The sequence below is a fragment of the Enoplosus armatus genome, chromosome 20 (genome assembly GCF_043641665.1).
Source record: "Enoplosus armatus isolate fEnoArm2 chromosome 20, fEnoArm2.hap1, whole genome shotgun sequence".
NCBI classification, from domain to species: Eukaryota; Metazoa; Chordata; class Actinopteri; order Centrarchiformes; family Enoplosidae; genus Enoplosus; species Enoplosus armatus.
Window position 1 is genome coordinate 6,887,347 of NC_092199.1, and position 20,188 is coordinate 6,907,534.

At 41.3% G+C, this 20,188-nt stretch overlaps 2 protein-coding genes across 2 annotated transcripts; one reads left to right on the plus strand and one right to left on the minus strand.

The window, feature by feature from the left end:
- Window positions 1–795: 795 nt before the first annotated feature.
- zranb1a (zinc finger, RAN-binding domain containing 1a) lies at window positions 796–15,093 on the minus strand. The gene is made up of 10 exons (XM_070926693.1): window positions 14,966–15,093; window positions 13,677–14,532; window positions 8,961–9,148; window positions 7,797–7,950; window positions 6,844–6,915; window positions 5,828–6,026; window positions 4,950–5,070; window positions 2,907–3,036; window positions 2,167–2,396; window positions 796–1,864 (listed from the first exon to the last, which is right to left on the minus strand). The coding sequence occupies exons 2-10, from the start codon at window positions 14,506–14,508 to the stop codon at window positions 1,649–1,651; spliced, it is 2,142 nt and encodes a 713-aa protein (XP_070782794.1). The 5' UTR covers window positions 14,509–14,532; window positions 14,966–15,093; the 3' UTR covers window positions 796–1,648.
- Window positions 15,094–16,089: 996 nt separating this feature from the next.
- hpdl (4-hydroxyphenylpyruvate dioxygenase-like) lies at window positions 16,090–18,639 on the plus strand. The gene is made up of 5 exons (XM_070927644.1): window positions 16,090–16,784; window positions 16,875–17,041; window positions 17,130–17,281; window positions 17,917–18,044; window positions 18,438–18,639. Exons 1-5 carry the CDS (start codon window positions 16,090–16,092, stop codon window positions 18,637–18,639), a joined length of 1,344 nt encoding a protein of 447 aa, XP_070783745.1.
- Window positions 18,640–20,188: the final 1,549 nt, after the last annotated feature.

Below are 20,188 nucleotides of genomic sequence, written 5' to 3' on the forward strand. Positions count from 1 at the left end.
TATGTTGTCTTACATGATCTGTGTTGTCATCCTTATAGTTTTATCCTTTATCACAGGGGGGCGCCAAAGCATAAACAAGTCCTGATAACAGAAAATGAAATGCAGCAAATGTGACCCAATAAGCCATAAAAACAAGCCACAATGAAGCTAAAAATTGAACAACAAAATGTTGGCTCTCGTTAGAAAATTTAATCTTACTAGGCTGTTATTTATTTAACACTAATTCCATTTGTTGACGATGGAAAGCTCACTGTAGTTCTAGTAACTCTGTGTGTTTTTCCCCAGAACATTAAATGTACAAAGAAAGATCAACTCTTGTAAGCCATCTGGATGTTTTCTCATCACATATTCCCTTTCTGCTATAGTGGCGCTATTGAACATTACATCTTAGTTACAACGGAGAGAGAAATTCTGAGTTAAGGTTTTGAATCACAGGATGCTCCCAAGAGGGCGATGGCAGAAATACAAATGTGTGATTTTGGCCTAATTCTTCCAAAAACAAAAAAATGTATCGTGTTTTCAAACGGGCTTCAACTTCGCACTTCAAGAGGGGTCCATCCTGCTGTGATCTGGACTATATTTAGATGGTGGGAGCATTATTGACTGTGTCCTTGTATGTTATCAACAATCAAACAGGCAAATCAAACTTTAAAACATTCCCATCCACCATCATCAGTAACAGCTATGGCAGGATGAAAACATTTTTCAAACTAGTCAATTCTCAAGTCAAACACAACAGTCTTAACTAATCCAAACATCACAAGAATGAGAAACAACAAATAAAATGGCAACAAAGAGGATGCAAGTGAGTCAAATTTAATATTAATGCACTCTATAGAAAGAGGCAGAGTGTTTGGTTCTCTTTTCCCCACCACCCACTCTAACATGACAATGGGCTACTAAATCACACGTAAAAATGTCAGTAAACTTGTACGTCCTTTTTCCCCCTCCCCCTCACAGAATGTAGGTATAATCTGTGCAAAATAAAATACTTCAAGACTGAACGGATCAAAACGGAACACAGATAAAACGGGGCAGAACAAAAGGTATCGCCTCCGTGCGCTAACTCTCCTAAACAAATAAATAAATCCAACATCAGAAGGGGGTTCGCAGAGGGATCAGCAATCAGGAAAACAGGTGCTCTTTAAACCTTAACACACACACACACACACACACACACACACACACACACACACACACACACACACACACACACACACACACACACACACACAAGGATTAGCATCCTCTCAGTTTTAAGCAAATTTCTGTCAGGCAATTCTGTAAATGAAATTTCTCTAGTGCGGCTTCTGGATTTTCTTAAATACAGTATATTTTCCTATATGTCCTAGTTTTTCTCTCGGGTCGAGATAATTATTTTGATAACAAACAGGGAGAAATCGGGGTACAGGAAGGCAAACTAAGTGGACTTGATGTGCTTTCATAGGAGCAGTAATCAGGATTCTGTTGGTTGGTGCTGGTTTTTTTCTACCACAGAGTTCACAGAACACATGCATTATTACAAGTTGAAGATTTACATTTTGGAGAATGGAAAAAAAGAAATGTAAATAGTAAGGTACTCTCCCAGAGCCAACAGTGTCCAGTCTCAGATTGAAGAGCTCTTTCTTTCTTCTCTAGCTCCCCTCACTCACTCGTCTTCGTCCTCCTCTTCCTCGCCGTCAGACAGAGAGGCACAGGGGCGGATCTGGCGATATCTGTCCAACCACTTCTCCACCATCTGGGTGACCAGAGGGTGGTTACGGCGGCGGGAGCTCTTCTGCATTGCTGCCAGCATGCCTCCTTCTGTAACGCAGCAGTCCAGCCATTCCCTCAGCAGCTTCTCCTGCTGCTCCTCGTTGCCCATCTGAGTCGCAGACAAAACACGTATGTTAGTCGTTACCGAACAAAATGGGACGTATTTTAAAAGATGTGAAACTACTGGTGAGCACAGTCATGTATTGCATTTTTTTTTTAACCAATTTTCAAAGACACTAGTTTTTGTAAAAGGAGTTAAAATGATTTTTGGATGAAAATCCAAGTACGTTGCATCTCTACTACTGTAGAGATTTATTTATTTCAATATTAAACATCAAAACAAACAGTTAAATTCACAGACTTTTGAAAATATAAATATCTCGAGCTGTACATCATAGCATCAGTCCCTACCTCTTGTGCAGACAGGAAGTGAATGTGCAGCAGCTTCCTCTCGCTGTCCACGAGTGGCAAGAAAGTGACTGTGACATCGTCGTCAGTATTGAGGTTGGCGCCCGCACCACGATTGTCGTAGCCGTCGTTCTCCATGGCCACCAGGGCCGAGAAGTGGCCCCGCGTGTAGCCCAGGGCGATGGGGCTCTTCCAGCAGAAACTTTGCTCCCATAACAGAGGCAGGTACACACCTAAACAAACACCCACACGCAGAGCAAGTCAGACCAGCTGGGAGCTACAGTATGCCACAACACTCGAGCCACCTGGGAGGAGCAGGCCCTGCAGCTGTACACTCACATGTCAGTTGGGGCCAAGCACCATCTCAAATCTGACCTGACATCAGAAGTGGCTGCGTTTCAGCCCACTGAAAACAACTGGCCATTGTCAGCAGAGAGCAGCTCTGTGGTGCAGCCTGGTGCCCTGCTTCTTCAGGAGTACAACCTCCCCCCACCTTCCCCCTCAAGATATTCTGTGTTACATAGCGACTACACACCCCAGCTCTCTCTGGATTTGATATACAACTTCAACTTTCAGATAACTTTCTGCCAAGTTATAAAAGAGGCTATGAGCAAGACTCAAGCACCCAAAGAGAAAACATGTCTATTTGTACTTTGTATGCTTTAAAGAAGAATCACTCAAAACATTTGCAGAGTCTTTTTACAAATTACTATTAAAATCTCCCAGGCTGAATGCTGCCTCACCTTGAAAACGAGTGTATCCTAACGTTTCCCCACGGAAACTTTTGTAGTATTTCACTCCGTAGACTATGATCGGTCTGCGAAGAATGTGTGCGAGAACAAAAATGTGGGTCTGCTCCAGGCTGGCCCCGGGCTGAGAGGAGGAAAAAGAGAAACAAAAAATGACACATCATACAGTAGCTGTAATCTTATTGACTTCGCCCAATTGTACATTCAATATTAATACGACTAAAAATAGTGAAGAGGGCTGAGACTGTCAAGTACTGTGATCTTATTACAAAACAGAGGTTCCTGCACACTGAACCTGCAACACAAGCAGCTCTGAGTGCGTCTTCATGCCTGCCTCCCCCCCCCCCTCATCTCTCAGTTGTACTATCTGCATAAGCACAAAGCAGACTGCATAACTGCTTTTAAATATACCACAGCTACAATGACATTTCATGTTAAAAGGGGGGGGCTTCAAAGTCATCCACACTCGCGCGACGGGATATACAAAGGATGATCTTATCCTTTGGATCTCATTTCTCCATCACTGTCAAAGCCTCAGACTAGGTTATCACATGGTAGCTTTTGCTGTGTTTGTTTATACTGCCGGTGGAGTGGCTCTCTGAGTTAAACCTGTAATCCCAAGGTCACATGTTGGGAAGGAGTGCTGCTTCAGCAGGCGTGCCAGCCAAGCAGATGAGCTGTCTGTCAATCTACAACTCCATCTTAGGGAGATCTATAATAATTGCTTATGTCCTCCACCCTCCACAGTGCTACTATTCCAACTATGTCTCCCATTCAGTTCAATGCAATTCAATCCAATTTACTTTATTGGCATGAAACGTAATGAGCAACACTCCAAAAGCATTAAGATAAGACAAAGCTGATCAATACTGAGTATTAAATTGCTTTCACCATTTTGCGCATTTATGAGTATATGTATGTGTGTTGACAGTAGAGGATCTTGCGGTTACAACTTGGCGTCCATACTGAGACTGTCTACCTCACACTGTCCCAGTTTTAGTCGTTTATGTAGATCATACAGTTCAAATCTTTCTTAGGGTTCAAGTATGCTCCAAAGTACACTGAACTAGGTGTTCTTTCAAAGGAAGTTGAACTGGTCTGACCATTTAATGACAATTTTTTAATAACTCTAAGATGGTGGCTCCTGCAAATTGCAGTGAAAGGACATGACAGAAATGTAAATTAATATCCACACTGAAATCTAAAACCTGGCCACAGCTGCTGTGAACTTACAGGAAGTCAAATTTACCCTGTGGAGTATGAATCAATGTTTGATGAGCAGGTCCCTGTTTTGTTTGAAAACCATGCTCTACTAGCACACAAATAAGGACGCACATGTACAGTAAGTACATAAGAATGCAGGTGACATGATACACACTCCTTCACACTGCAGAGACTCCAAGCTATTCCTCTGATTGACCTTGTTATTTAGGAAATAAATGCATTCAACATGTGTGTTACAACACAATGTGTTACTGAATTTAAAAATTACTTGTATACAGCTTGTATACAAGAAAAATCCACAGGGTGCCTTTAAACAGGAGAAGGAAGATCTTCTTCTTTAACTTTTTCCCCCCGGCAGCAACAACAATAAGAACAAAACATGGTGTGTTCATCTCCAAAACCAAAAAAAAGATGACAGTACACGGTTTGTTCTTTCTGTGCAACAGATGAGGAGGTGAACCTCCTGCATTTCTAAATGTGTGCCAGGCAGTTTAATGATCTTCTAAAGCAAGTCACACTCACTAAATAATTAACTTGCCATTTCTATTAGATGACATCTGAATTTCCAACAACCGAAAGTACACATCTTTTTGGTCAGGAACCTGCCATTTTGCCTGTGACAATGCATCAATTTATATATTTTATTTTCCAAGAAGTATTACTCCCTGTTCCTCACAACTTCTAACCCCTCGTAATACATTCACAGGAAGCTCACCCTCTCCCTTTACAGACCGACCGCACCATACTGGGCCTTTTTCTGTCTTTCAATTGATGGTGAACTAGAGGAAGGAAGTGAGTAAACCTCATAATTACCTGACTAGCCAAAGACAGGATGAACGCCCAGTCCTCCTGCCACTGCTCCTCTCTCAGGGAGAAATGCAAACCGAAACTCTGCGAGTACCACGACTCCCACTCCTTCCAGCGTGTGTAAAACCTAAAGAAAGTTACATATTAGACTATTTTCTATTATCTAAGTTCAACTGAATCAGACGGTCACCCTTCACACTACAAACAGAAAGTAGTGCATGGAGAACAAACATTTAACATTCATGAAACAGTATTTCATGAAAAAATCAACTGCAAAAAATAACTACATCAAAAGACCATTGAAAAACTGAATTTAGATGACTTAAGTTAAAACACTTTTTATAAAAAAAGAGTCCAAAATGTATAATAGACAAAATCATTCACATTCCTACTGCAACACATATACTTCTCTTTCATGTCCAACCTTTACTAAGTAATCAAACCTCCTGTATTTGACTGTGTGAGGGAAGTATGTAAATATGAATGATCAAATGATCAAAACCACTAAACTGCCTACAGGGCTTGACTGCATTGGCCATCCACTGGCTCCATACAACCAGGAAAACTTGTCTACAAAAATCAAATACAGGTGGCATTTTGCATAATGCATTACACTATTTCAAGGTCAAGGTAAACTTTCTTATCCCATATAGGGAAATTCTGGTGGTCAAGGTGCAGAAGTACACAAAACAGTCATAAAAATAAATGCAAATATACAATATGCAGTTCTATCCCCATAACACACACACACACACACACACACACACGGACAAATACTTCAATATGCAGTGGGCTACATGACCCCTGAGAAACAAACTATTTCAAGTAATAAAACTGTTTCCTGGATTGACCATAGGGACTCTGTGTAGGGTTGGGTGTCTCACCAGTGGGAGCAGTCATGCAGGCTGTCATGGAGGGTCTTGCGGAGAACAGAGTCCTTGTCGTAGATTCCCCAGGTGGCCTGTAGAACAGAGTCCAACAGACAGTCTCCGGCTGTGCGGTTCCACAAGGCGTACAGACGACTGTCCAGGCGCGTGCCCAGCTCCAGAGACCAGTTGATGACAGGAGATTCCTCTTCCAGCTCTACACACAGGCAGACAAAATGCATGTGTGTCGAGTGAGGGCACAAATAGCAGGACAGGTTGCATTGAGTCATGTTCAAGCCCATTTTTGTCGAACTGTAAAAACAAGGGGGACCTTCTCCTAGAGAAGCAGGACAATAGTTTTAGAGTTTGAACCTTTTAGATGAGAAAAACGTTGAAAACAAACATTTTTTTCCTCAGCTGACCAATGAACAAATTATGAGACCACCCAGAATTTAAAAGGGGGATGAAAATCTCCTTAATCTTAAAAAACTCAGCATGTGATGCATAGATGCTGTGTTACATATGCGACTGCTGCAGCTACTCGATATGGAAACAAATTATGCGTCGCATAACCTGCTTTGCAGCATTTTTCTTTCCTCCTGTAATATTATTAAACACACCTTTACTGCTTGCCTGGTACTTTCAATGCAAAAACCAAACAGCAACCCAGTTTATTTGCACGACTCCTCTGATACTTTCACTACAACACACAAACGCACGTGAATGTTCACAAGCATTCACACACACCCAGAGTGCAGTCCTGGGAGTGTGTCATTAAGGGTGTGGGAGGGAAACCAGTGAGCTTATTTAACCTAATTAGAGAGGTTATAGAAGGTGAAGCAGGAGGTGGTGAGCTGGTTGGAGACAACACAAGAGCAGATGCTGGTTTTTGGACTGGTTCCACGGCACAGCCAGATCATGAATCACAGGTAACCAAAACCCATTGCGTCTTAACACATGTGATTGGACTTGAATGAATGCAGACTGGGAATACCTGCAGATACCAGACATGAACATGAATAAATCTCTGGTACCTTTCTGCACATCTCGATCCAACACCTCATCAAACAGCTTCTCTTGGACAGCAGGCGGCAAGTCCTCTATATCTGCAAAGACACACGGGAAAGATATTGTTATCATGCTCATTAAAAGCTAATGGTACACAGCACAGAGGGCAACAGAAATGCTACAGTAATGACACACAGAGGGGATGTTCTTTGCAATTCCATTCAGGGCTGACATTTTGTCAATGGCACACTGTAAGCACAGGCTCTGTACAGCATGTTGTGTTTCTGTGTGTATTGAACTGTGCACACACAAAGCCAGAACACTGGTGGCTATTCTCTGGCTCAATAGTGAATGGCACTGGCTTTGTCTGAAAGAGAGAGGGACAGAAACAGAGGGAGAGCGTCCTGCAGCTGGCCTCGGGCCAAATGCAGTCTGCAAAGAAATACTTGGCATAATGCGAGAAAAAAAAATTCAAATCTATCAGTGAAGCCTGCATAATCTTTCATCCCAGCAGCACCGGCGGCTCTGAATCAGAATACAACTGGTAAGTCTGAAAAGCAAAGTGCATGTCATGTCAGTGACGACATTACACCACAGGGACGGGCACTGTCTCTCTGAGCAATGTTGCACAACAAGGCTAGCCGTCATTCCTCCAATTCTCCAGTGAGGGTGGGAAAACATTTGTTGTACATTAATACTATTTAGAGGAAAATTCTACAGATTTTTTACAAATTTATGCATGAATACAATCCCAAAAATCCCACAGTTTTTTTTTCCATTCTACCCTTCATCTACAGACCTCTTTTTGCGCTAGATGTTGTTAAATTGAAGTGTTTATTGAGGCTACAGAAAAAAGGAAGTTCAATGGAGGACAATAAAGCAAAATGTATTTAGGTATAAACAGAGAAGGTGTTAGATTACACATATGCAAGAAAGTCCAATATGCAAAGTGATGTGATCATCAAGATATTGTGGGTACCTGCAGGCAGGGTGAAGGTGACCAGGTCAGTGAGGAAGTAACAGGCGAAGTCCCCTTTGCGTTGATGTAGCGAGGCTGCAATCTCCCTGCGGATCTGCTCCGTCAGCTCGGGACACACCATGGAAGGGATGCACTTAGCTGCCTGCTGGCTCACCTAAAAGACACACACACACACAGAGAGGTAAATACACCAATAGAGGCATGATCAGATACTCATGATACAAGTATATCAAAAACAAAGGACATAAACAGGTTTCATGACCTGTTTTGGATGCAATTTAACAGGATTACCTCAATATCAATAATTTGATAGACCAATTAAGTTAGGTTAGGTTAATTAGGTTAATTTTATCAGTGTGAAATTCACTAGCAAGTAAATCCCTTAATTTTAAAGAAAATATAGCTATACGTCAAGTAGATCTTTAAGAACTTTTGTTCATTCATTTGGACATGAAAACGTTTATTCATAGTTAATTCATATATGAACGGTTTCACATCCCTAAGCCCTATTTATATACACTCAATGTACATGTTGTATGTATTTGTTATATTGAGGATCAAATTCTGTCCACACAGTGAAGAGGCCATCTTTCTTTTCCAACCTCGGTGACTTGTTTCACGCTGCAGCCCTCTGTGCCTTTCCTAATCATTGCGTGCCCTCCTTGCAAACCACATCAGCTCTGTGGCATCACGTCCATTAGGAACCAGTGACAGGACTGCAGCCAGGCTAATCCTCCACCTAATCCTCAAAGTGCACTACTGCTGTAATTATAGGCATTACAGGCATCTGCTATATATCGTCTACTCTGGCGCAGAACAATTATAGACTGACGTGGTTGACAAGGAGAAGTACAGAATAGCATCAAAACTACAGAAACACTCCCAACGTTTTCTTGTATAATACAACAAATTCGGTTGTCAGAGTTTTATAATGTACTCCTGTAAAGGAGGTCAAAAGATTACAGGTAGTTAGCAATTATTTTTTTATGAAACTCTTCATACAAGTCTACTGATTCTTCTGCTTGATGAATTCATGTGCAGAAATATGTGTGAAGAGAGGGTTTAATCAAGGGACAACCTGCTAAATAAACTCCTTGTACATTTTTGGGTCCACTTGCTCAAAGACAATGGTACAGACAAACAACATCTATAAAGGACGCTTACCTCTGTGAGCAGGATGGTTAGCATGTCCTGCCTCTGGAAGCGGATGGCCAGATGAACCAGGGTGAAGCCTACATCAAACGCAGAGGACCGGTTGAGGAGCTGCACCTCGTCAGCAGTGAGCTGCCGGGCGATGTCACCACCGGACGACTTGTAGGCTTCGACTGCCGCCAGGTCTCCTTCCACCACGCCTGCAGCCGAGGGAGGAAGAAGGAGGAAGGAAGGTCAGAAAATAGGACACAAATGTAGACACTGAAATGTAAAAATGGATCAGTGCCTCAATATACTGGTGCAGTTGCTTTTGAAGTTAAATGGAGGTGACACACATCTACATTGTTTACATTTATGTTTAAGGAAGAAGGAACATTGCTGTTCAGAAAAACACATTCACCAGCTGTCACAACTCAACTGCAAGCAGGTACACACAAGCCCTTGCTGTCATCACAAGGAATATACATTCACTTGCCAGTTTATTGGGCACGCCATTTATATCAATGAGAGAAAACTAAATATTAGAAAAGAGTCACAGTATAACACAATACACTCAACAGCAATACAAAATACAACCTCGAAATTGACCATAAAGTTGTAAAGGTGTACCTAATAAACTAGCACCTGAGTGTATGTGAATCTAATAAGCCAAATACTAGTGTTTCCTGTTCAAACACATCTGCAAAGAAAATGAATTAATGTAGAAAGACATGGGAATCCTTTTAAAACAGGCCTATTCTTTGTAAATGGATTAGACTGGCTTTTTGGAGCTGTTCCAACCCCATGTCCTTGCTTGTAATAGAGGCAATATGTAACAGACAGCTTGCCATGTTCAATGAAAGAACTACAGAAATATCCATCAAACTGTTCTGTCAAATCATAGTGTTCTCAGTCACAACCAATTAATATTCAAATCTGGGAAGAATTTACATAAATTCAACCAGAGGAAAATAGTCAAATGCAAAAAGAATCAGAGTGAACAGAGCTCTGTAGCTCTTGATGTCAACCCAGAGTACAGATGACCTCTAGATGTAGCCACTAGCTAACCCAGTGTGAGAACAGTTATCACACTGTCAGGCTACAACATAGCAGAACAGACAGAGCAGTGTAGCTTATAATGCAGAGCTATCAGAAAGCTGTGTCAGACAGAGGACAGTCTGTGCAGATTAGCATCCTCCCCCTCCTTTGGACCTCGTAGTCTCAACATCTGTTATGAGTGAAATGCGCGGCAGCTAGGTAGCACACTGAAGCACAAGTTAATTTCAAAAGACCACCTTATGTGAGGATGTTCTCTCAAGGACAGTTACCTTGACAGAACCTGGACCGGAACATGCCAAGAACGCCCAGTCTGCTTTTACACATGCTGGGTGATATTTTGCAAACACAGATCCATAAATAGATGCCAAATGATTTTGGCTGCAATGTAGCTACTGCCATGCTGGAGACTTCGACCTCATAAGAAAAAAAAAAAGTAAGGAATGTGGTGACCTGTTTTGCAGTGTTTATTTCCTTGATTTAATTTGCTTTTGCTAAAGTTGTCATGATAGTAGTTGATAGTAGAAAGTATACTTGAGTGTGCTGTTGATGTGCGCTGTCTCACATTGCAAAAAACACCGAAACACATTGATGAAATGAAAAGGATTCTTTCAGTTAGCCAGCTAGTGTGGCTGAGTTGTTTTTTCACATTTTGTCCTTTGTTACCCACACACCTGGTTGGCTGGTGAAGTAGTGCCAGCACAGTGTGTTCTTCCTAAAAGTGTGCATTGCAGTGCACAATAGAAATGGCAGGGACGTCCTGATAGCCCAACAGTTAAGGCGCATACCATATAACCACAATGTCCACAGTTCAATTCCAGCCAAGGACCTGTGAGGCATGTCACACCCGTCTCTCACTTTCCTTGCTTTCTGTCTGCCTCCATACCTATCTAATAACAGCAACAGAAAAAAGAAATGGTGGAATTATTCATTCAAAAAAGCAAAAATAAAGCATTAAATATTTGAAAGAATACTGACCTCTCTCTTTGCTAAGATTTAAAATTTGAAATAGTAAGTAATGTTCCAGTGTAATGTTTGATTGACAGTTCTCAGTCTCTTCATTTACGTACGCAGTCAGACCAGTCTCATTTACTAACTGCCACAATACTATAAAGATTAGTACATAATGTACTTTAAGTTATTAGTAGATAAGAGTTGAATTGGGACTAAATTCTAAAACCCTTACTAACAACCCCTAATGCCACGATCATACTATACATTAATAGTCCCAAAATGGCCCAGACAGCCAGAAATGGGGCCTCCTGAACATCAGGCATGACAATTTGTTGTTTTATCTGTGTGTAAAAAAGGAAGACGAACGATTCTTCAACTAAAAAAAAAACTAGCATGTCAGGATGTTTTGCCTTCTCTCTCCAGGTTTGACAAAGTCTACTGCGACATGACAGCTTTACTGATCCCAGAGGTCTGTCTCTGGCCCCTCCTGCCCGATCACCTTTGCACATCATGCATGTCGTAAACAACTGCAAGAAAATATCGGTGGGGTGTTTAACACAGTCTGACATGTCTCTCGACCAAGTCACAGCAGAACCACAATAACCTACTGTAATCTGACATAGTGGCCATCTGGACAGACATTAACGTTGCGTTGTTGTTTAAATTAATCAAATAATTAGCATTGCAAAAACCTTACAGCCATTAAAGAGTTAATAATATTTGTGAACACCAAGTTCAACAAACTGACACTACTATTTTAGGTAGAATTTTCAGCTGATCAACAAGATAATTTCCAGTGCCTGAAGGCAAACACACCACAATGTGTTTTTATAATCACACTAAATCATATAAACTGTACACAACATAATCATGAGCAACATTAAACTATAAGCATAATATGTTTATACAGACAAACATTATCTGCAATTGCGAGACTCGCCAGTTAAAGTCTTTCAGTGAAACAAAAGAACAATATCACATAAACTGCTTCCTTCTGTGGGAAAGTAGAATGAATGGGATCATCTGATTTTGGCCCAAATACAGAGAGCACTGAAAAAACATTAGAGCAGAAACGTGGGGGAACAGTAGAGCAAAGTGAGATCAAGTTGTGAGACCTGAGGAAGTGCTTAGCTTGGCCATAATGTGCTGCTCGACTCAGGCACTTCCTCCATTGACAAACACTTTGAAGAGCTCAACTGTAACACAAGCTACAAAACTGAAAGTCAGCTGACATGGTATGAATAAAAAGGCAGTATTCAGAAATAAATAAAAAGGCTGGAAATGTCTCTCAGGTAGAAAAAACTGTCTCCCTGTGACCTAAGGGTAATGGTTGCTATTCCACCACAACAACAAGCTGGGGAGAGCAATCAGTGCAAAGGTCAGGAGGACGCTGATCATGTGCTGTATTCATGCCTTTTTGCTTTTTTTTTTTGTTGACTAGTGTTCATGTCTTGTCAAGGCTATTTTTGCCTCCTAGGACGCCCTGCTCAGCACATAAGCACCACTGTTTACAGGGTCTGTTGACTGCAAGCCAGGAGAGTCTCTGGTTCACGGGCTCCACTCTCACTGCGCTGCCCAGACGGCCCATTCATCCCCACCGGCTGGGAAGCACTCACACCCTCTCAGTTTCTCAAAGACACTCTCAGTGGCACAGCAAGGGCAGCTAGGGGTTCAGTGATGAGTTGGATCAAATTCCTACTAGCCATTTTGCTAGACATCTATATCATGCTGCCATTCAGCATCATTTATGCTTTGTTGATGAGGAGTATCATCTCACTGCAGCGGATATTTTCCACCTGGAAGCACTACCTTGTGAAATTAAATCCTTCTCACAGAGCTTGCCAAGCCCATGTTTTTCAAAATTCCTGCTGTACTACAATATTTGGAGTGCAAACAACGAGACGTGTTGTCATTCATTAATAAAACACCAAGTGGATCACACTACTATGCAGCCTTGGCCTTCGCAGGGTGAGGCACCATCTGCACCGTAATAAAATAGGACCAAGCGGAAACCAAATGTTTTGCCAGTGGGGCAAAAACAATCAAACGGTTGCCTCTGACTGGAGTGCTTCGCCTTGTCATCACAGAGCATGACATCATGGAAGGAAACAAAAAGCTGGTGTGACAATAGAAGTGTTGTTGCAAGGAAAAAAAATGTATGGATTCTTTGTACCAGTAAGACCATTCAGGGGAGCCACAGAGGAAATGAGGGCAAAAGTATTCTCACATATAATGAGAGCCCAATAAATACTGTGACTATTTACAATCATTACTTTGAAATGCATGGGACACACTACAAGCAAAGAATGAAAAAATTAAAGTTGGATCTACTTATTATCTTCAGTGCTGAGTAATCCATTTATTATTTTTTATTGACGTAATATTGAAAATGCCACATTACGTGAAAAATGGCATCACAAATTCACAGAGCCCAGAATGATGCCTTTAAATTGTTTGTTTTGTTCAACCAGCAATCCAAAAGCCCAAAATATATATAATTTACAATGATATAAAACAGACCAAAGGAGCAAATATTCACATTTGAGATTCCTTGCAAATGGCTTAATCTTATCAACATTTTTGTTGATTCATTTTTCTGAAATGGAATGTATATATTCTACTTATTTGTTATCAAAACATTAGCACCTTCAGACCACAGCAAATTCCTTGTAATGTATGTTACTTGGCAATAAACAGTTTCTGATTCTGATTCTGATTAATAACGAAATAAAAACTCACCAGCGCATGCATTGAGGAACAGCCAGTCTGTTTTCCTCATTCGGTTTCTAATCTGCTTTAGCTTCTTGAAGTCGACCTCTTGTTCCTCTTTGCTGCTCATGGCTCCAGCTGCGAGCTCTATCCTCTGGAAGTCCATTTTGACATAGTCTTCCCTCTTGGGCATGGGAGGGGACCTTCTTTGGCCCTGGCCTCCACTGCAACTGCCCCTCCACCGAGCCCTGTCCTGCTCATTGATCATAGGTGTCGGCTCCGCAGACTCGGCCAGCTCTATGGCTTCCTGGTTGTTGGGCTTGGGGTGGTCACACACCACACACTTTGTAGTTTTGGGCAAGTTCTGGTAAGTGCAAGCTGTGCATGTCCAGTGCTGCTGATGGGTGTTGAGTCTGTTTCTGTCATTGTACTCCTCACAGGTATCCACAGGGGAGTGGAGAGCAGGACGGCAGCCTGCGTTGGAGCCTGAAGTCTGGGGGGACTCGGTGGGACTGCTGGTCCTCGGGCGCTGACACAGGCACTGTGTGCAGCGGATGGCCCGGGGCCAGTTTAGGTAGGTGCATATCTGGCAGGACCACTTATTGGCAATCTCAGCCATGCTGGCTGACCTGACTCTTGGCCTAGCACTGGAGTCAGGGCAGATGAGGAGGCTGCTGCCACTCTCAGTTCTGGGAGGGTCCCACTCCAGACTGGGGTCCAGATCAGGGCTGTTCTTGTAAGGTTCCTCTGTGATGATGGGACCTCTTGACCTCTGTGCACGGCACATAGTACACTTGATTGCAGAAGGCCAGTTTTCATAGGTGCAGTAGTCACAGACCCACTTTACCTTCTGTTCTGTCATTGTGGATGACTTTGGATGGTCTCACTGTGGTGATAAATCTAGTTAGATGTGAGGCATAAACAAAAGCTTTTGTAAATCCTCTTACAGCTCAATACATATGATAAACTAGTATTGTGTTTTAGATACATAAATAGGTATGTGTTCCTGCAGTTTGTAAACTAACTTACATCTGGTCGGCCTGAGATAGTGGTGTGAATGAAATTAAAATTGCCTGCCAGCTGTTACAGTAACAGTACGAAGCGTGTTTAACAACCTGGGTATTTGATTCACATGACGAGAGGTTTTATTGCGTTACTAATGTTTCAGTGTTTAGTGTTAGCTTGCTAGCTGGCAGGCTAACCACCTAGCATACGTAGCTACCGTCAATTTCAACAGTTAACAAACATTTGATAGGACGTACACTCATAGAACATGTCATTATCCGGATTATATGAGGAAAAATATGTCAAACTCTTACCGTTTCGCGTCTGCGCTCGTTTCTCAAGTGCTGCTGAAAACCACAACAAACCCTTCTTGTATAGTCCCCCCTCCTCCTGCTCTGTCAAACCTTTCCCGATGCGAGTTATTTCGACCCCTTTGGTGTCTCACATGTTTACCTTTATGGACACATTAACCTCTCGCTGAATAAACCACACCTTGGCAAAGCCTCTGTGCTCCTCGAATCACGGTATAACTCCGCGACACTCCATGGTTTACATTGCCTCCGTGTTGTTTAATGGCGGCGACAGTGAGACAAATGAGTAGCAGAGCCAAAATAAACGCTCGCTTGCCTTCGTCACCAATCATCTGGCTCAGCGCTCAATGCGATTGGATAAAAGGGAAGTACTGTGTTGCCTTCATGACCTGTCGGAAATATTACTAACGAAAATTCATGAGAGGTTCATAACAACTGGGAGATTTGAAATTGAAGTGCTTAAAGAGTCATTACTATGTAACTCAAATACTTTCCCTATTTCCTGAGGTTTTAGCCCATCATGTTTAGTCGGTACTCTGAGGTATAATATTTTTATATTATATCATGTTAAATACTTGGATGTGGGACGTTTGACCAAAACAATTCAGAAATATCTGAGCTTATTGGAGACATATGAAGTGTCGCTACCCAAGGTGGTTGTGGGATAAAACTATGTCATTTGATTTTAAAAATAGAATATAATCTAGATGTTGTAGACAGCCAATTAATCTCAACTAGTCTTACGCACCATTTTATTTGTAGAAAGGACATTTGTAATTTATGAATGTATTTTGTACACACTAAAATTGATAATGATTATATTATATATTATATAAGAGAGAGAAAAAGGGTTTCATGTATAGAAAAACACAAATGCATGCTGTTCTAACATTACAAAATATTTGTTGGTCGGTTATGAATCACTTTTTATTGGCCTATAGGTTCTAGGTCATTGGTTATCTAAAAATATTGGCGCAATATGGATTCGATATTCTAATACGCACAAAAATTATGCATATATACATAATTATAGATCCTAAATGAATATCACACGGATGTCACAATGATAAAGAAGGCAGGGTTCACTATTTTTGGACACGCCTCCTGTCAAAACGTCACATCCAAACATGGCAGCTTACTTGAGCCGGTTACACCACATCTCGCTCCACGTTTCTAACGCGGAGAAAATAGCAAACGACCTTGTCTCTAAATTCAAGTTTAATTTGTTTGCTACCAGACTAACCGACAGGTCCAGACAGCTGGCTTTCAGGAAAGGAGGGGCGGTTTTCGTCGTGAATGAGAGACCAGAACAGGGTAGCGTGAGATTGAATGAAGAACTTCAGGGCATCACAGAGAAATATTCACCTGGTCCACATCGGGTCCACGTGGGGAAATACAACCAGGATAATTCCACGAAATGTCTTTACGATGTCAGCCCACACTACTCGGTGGATACTGTGAGCAACGTGTGTTTCGAGGTGGAGGATGTGGAAAGGTCATTCAGGGTTCTTCGCCACCTGGGCTGCAATTTCCTGGTGCCTCCCACGACAGTTCAGGACGAGAGTGGTCTTGTCACCTACTCCGTGGTTAAGTCCATTGTGGGAAACGTGTGCCACACGCTAATTGACAGGACAAAATATGAGGGGAGCTTCTTGCCTGGGTTTGATGTCATTGAAAAAGACTGCAGCTTGGAAGAAGAGCACATGTCTTGTCCAATCACACATTTTGATCATATAACTTATGCCTGTCCCAGGAAAACAACCCACCAGGTCATGAGGTGGTATGAGAAGCTCTTTGGTTTTAAGAGGTTTTTCATTGATAGGTGAGGAAGTATTGGCATTTGAAGACATTCACAGTTGTATTCTCTATTTTGATGTCAGAATTAAAAACGACTGTTTGTTCTTCTGAGTAGTAATGAAGATGTGGATGAAGGTTTTGTCGTAAACCAGGAGGGCATTGGACTACGTCTTACCGCCATGGAGTACTGGAAATGCAGCGAAGCCGGCATCACTCTCCCCTCTGTGGACAAAAAAGAGCCTGACTGCAAGTTTGTCATTGCAGAATCACTGCCTGAACAAGGTAACTCCCATGTTTTAATGTATTTAATTTCTGCCATAATTGACGAGATTACAACTCCTGCGTCACTGTGTGCTTGCACTTATTTCAGGCAGGAATCAGGTTGACACCTTCTTGGAGAAGCACAGGGCCCCAGGGATCCAGCACATTGGGCTGTACACAAAAAACATTGTTTCTACTGCACATGCGATGGCTGAAGCTGGTGTCCAGTTTTTCTCCCCTCCTCCTGCTTACTACACTGAGGTGTGACTCTTACAGAACTGCACAACAACCAATTTGCCATGAACAAATAAACTAATACTGACTTGATAAATGCAAGAAATGGCCCACATTTTATTCAACAAGTCGGAAAAGATATTGTACTATGTGTGATAAAATGCTAATTACAGACATCTAAGACAGATCAGGATTGTCTTTTAAATTGTGAAATTGCAGACAGCACTGGCTTGTGACTGGTTTGTTTGCAGCTCCACCATGTAAAATTTACACACACAGTCCAATTTATACTGAATCACCAGCAACCAACGACCAGTCCGTAAGAGAGGACCCGTCCAGCACCTTACTTTTTACCAGAAGATATCAGCTGTTTGGGGATTTGTTGATCTTTAACAGCTCTCAGCTTCACTTTCTCAAAGTCCAACAGAAAACCTTACAATCTCTAAGTTGTTATAATAGTAATTAAACATAATTTTTCTATGACTTTCTGTGTGATTTTCTGTATGAATTTCTCACTTGACACTCACTCTTTTAACAAAGCCGTTTCTGTAGCTGATTATTACATTAGATAATGGGATATAACATATACTGGTTATATTTGCAAATGTGTCCTCTTCTACCGTGGTTATCAGCTCCCTTACCTATCCTGTGTGCTGTGACAGGTGGGAAAACGGCAGGAGATAGAGGAGGCAGGACACAACCCCCAGATGCTGGCGCAGCATGGCATCCTCCTGGACACAGACCTGCACCAGGATCCCTCATCCCAGGCGGTATCCAGTGAAAACAGAAGGTGAGAGCTGAAATATTTTCTTATAGCGGGTTTCTTTTGTCTGTCTCTCTAAAAAGATACAACTTTCTCCTACTTCAACAACCACTTATTCTGTAAGTACTAGCAAAACAATTCTTTTATCTAAGTTAAAATGTTTCTGTCCAGTACAGTAGCAGATACCTATTTAACCTGGAATATGTACAGAAAACCCCTGGACATGTTTTAGTTTTTCAGAAAAAATGACAAAGAAAAGACAAGGAGAACAAAGGCTAACCCCAAAGTGGGGCTGCATGTCAACTAAACCACAAGTTGTAATACATCTCCTGTCGAATCATTTGTAGTTTAGGCATCGCATCATATGTTTCTCAGTGTCGCTTGAGACCAACCAAGTGTCCTGTTATCGTCTGTTTCCAGATACCTTCTCCAGGTGTTCACCAAGCCCATCTTTGCAGAGGACACCTTCTTCCTCGAGCTGATTGAGCGAAGAGGGGCGACAGGTTTTGGTGAGGGGAACATCAGGGCGCTGTGGAGGTCGGTGCAGGCGCACATGGAGAATGAGAGGGGGGATTCTCAAGCAGAGGGATCCCAAAAAACTGTGCACACTGCTCAGTATTAGTCACTCCAAACATTTTTAACTGAGGTTATTTTATTTCATGTTGTTTTTTATTAGGGAAAATATGTAAAATGTAAAAAAAAAACATGTAATATATTTATGGAAGAGTTTTCCACAAGTGCTCTCTATTTCAGAAGTGGATTTGGTGGTGAATCTCAAGTTACAACTTGCACTGCAAACAAAGTACAAATTATATGTTGTATTAATATCTAGCTTTGAACATGACTGAACAGATTAAAAGACATAAAACTGCACTGTGAACAAAGTGGTACAAAAACAGATGTTGCATACTACATTTGAAATGTTACAACAAAAATTCACTTGCTGTAGCAGTAAAAGAATGTCTTTGTTTCCGCTGTGTCAAAGCAAAGCAACTGACTGACTCCAGAGCAACTGTTCCTTAATAAATCTGTTACTCACAGTTGACCGTGAAGACCAATTACTGTCCCCAAAATAATGTGTTCTGTGTTTCTAAGAATGTGGGTGGGCCAAACTTCAGAATAAGAGCTCTTGAAATCTCTTAGGTCATCTTAGGTAGACGTCACCAGTGGCCAGAGATGGAAAGTACATTTAGCAATGTAAAATAATTCTACTTTACTTTATTATGTCCATTTTATGCTACTTTACACTTATACTCAACTATATTTCCCATTTCCATTTTGTACTTTTTGCTCCTCTACTTACTCATTCATGCATCAGTAATAATAATCCATAAATATAATATGTAATAATATACCTCTCACTGGGGCATTTTTTCTGCATAATCACTATTCTTACTTTTGGCATGTTAAGTCCCTTTGGATAATAAGTTACATAAGTAAGATTTTGAATGCAGAACTTTTACTTGTATTGGAGTATTTTTACACAGTTGTATTGCTACTTTTGATTGAGTTTAAGTTAAGGATCAGAATACCTCTTCTATCACTGCCTTTATCCTTGCTATAGATTTAACTATTAAACAGTATATGAAGTAGGTTAAACTGGCTCCAGCTTGACCTGCTACAATATTAAAAGGCTGCTTCTACTGTAGTAATAATCCAATACTATGATATATAAAAATATAATACCCTGAGAGGGGCAATTCTACTTATTTAGTACTTTTACCTTAAATACTGTACTGTATTTACTACTGTATTTAATTTGGAAAAGGTAGACTGATCTAGGATTATTAGTTAATTTACTTTATCATATAAGCATCATACTGACTGAAAATAAAACTGTTCTGAGCTCAGCGGCTCTTTTTCTAAATACCTCACTCGCACAGTCACTCATGAACCGTTACTGGAGGAACAGCTGCACCTCTTTCAGATGCTGCGGAGGTTTTAGCAATGTGCATGCTTTGGCAGAAATACTGCTTTAGAGCCTCTTAGAAGGGATCTCCAAACCCACAGAGATGTGCCAGTTCAATTAACTTGGCTATAAACATTACAGGCGAGGATTAGCGGGATAGATGAGAGGCAGTGAAATTTAGATGGAGTTCCATGAAAGCCACATGCTCTTTTTGCGTTCTGACTGTAGTTACAGTATCCCCATTGAGCAACATCAGAGAATA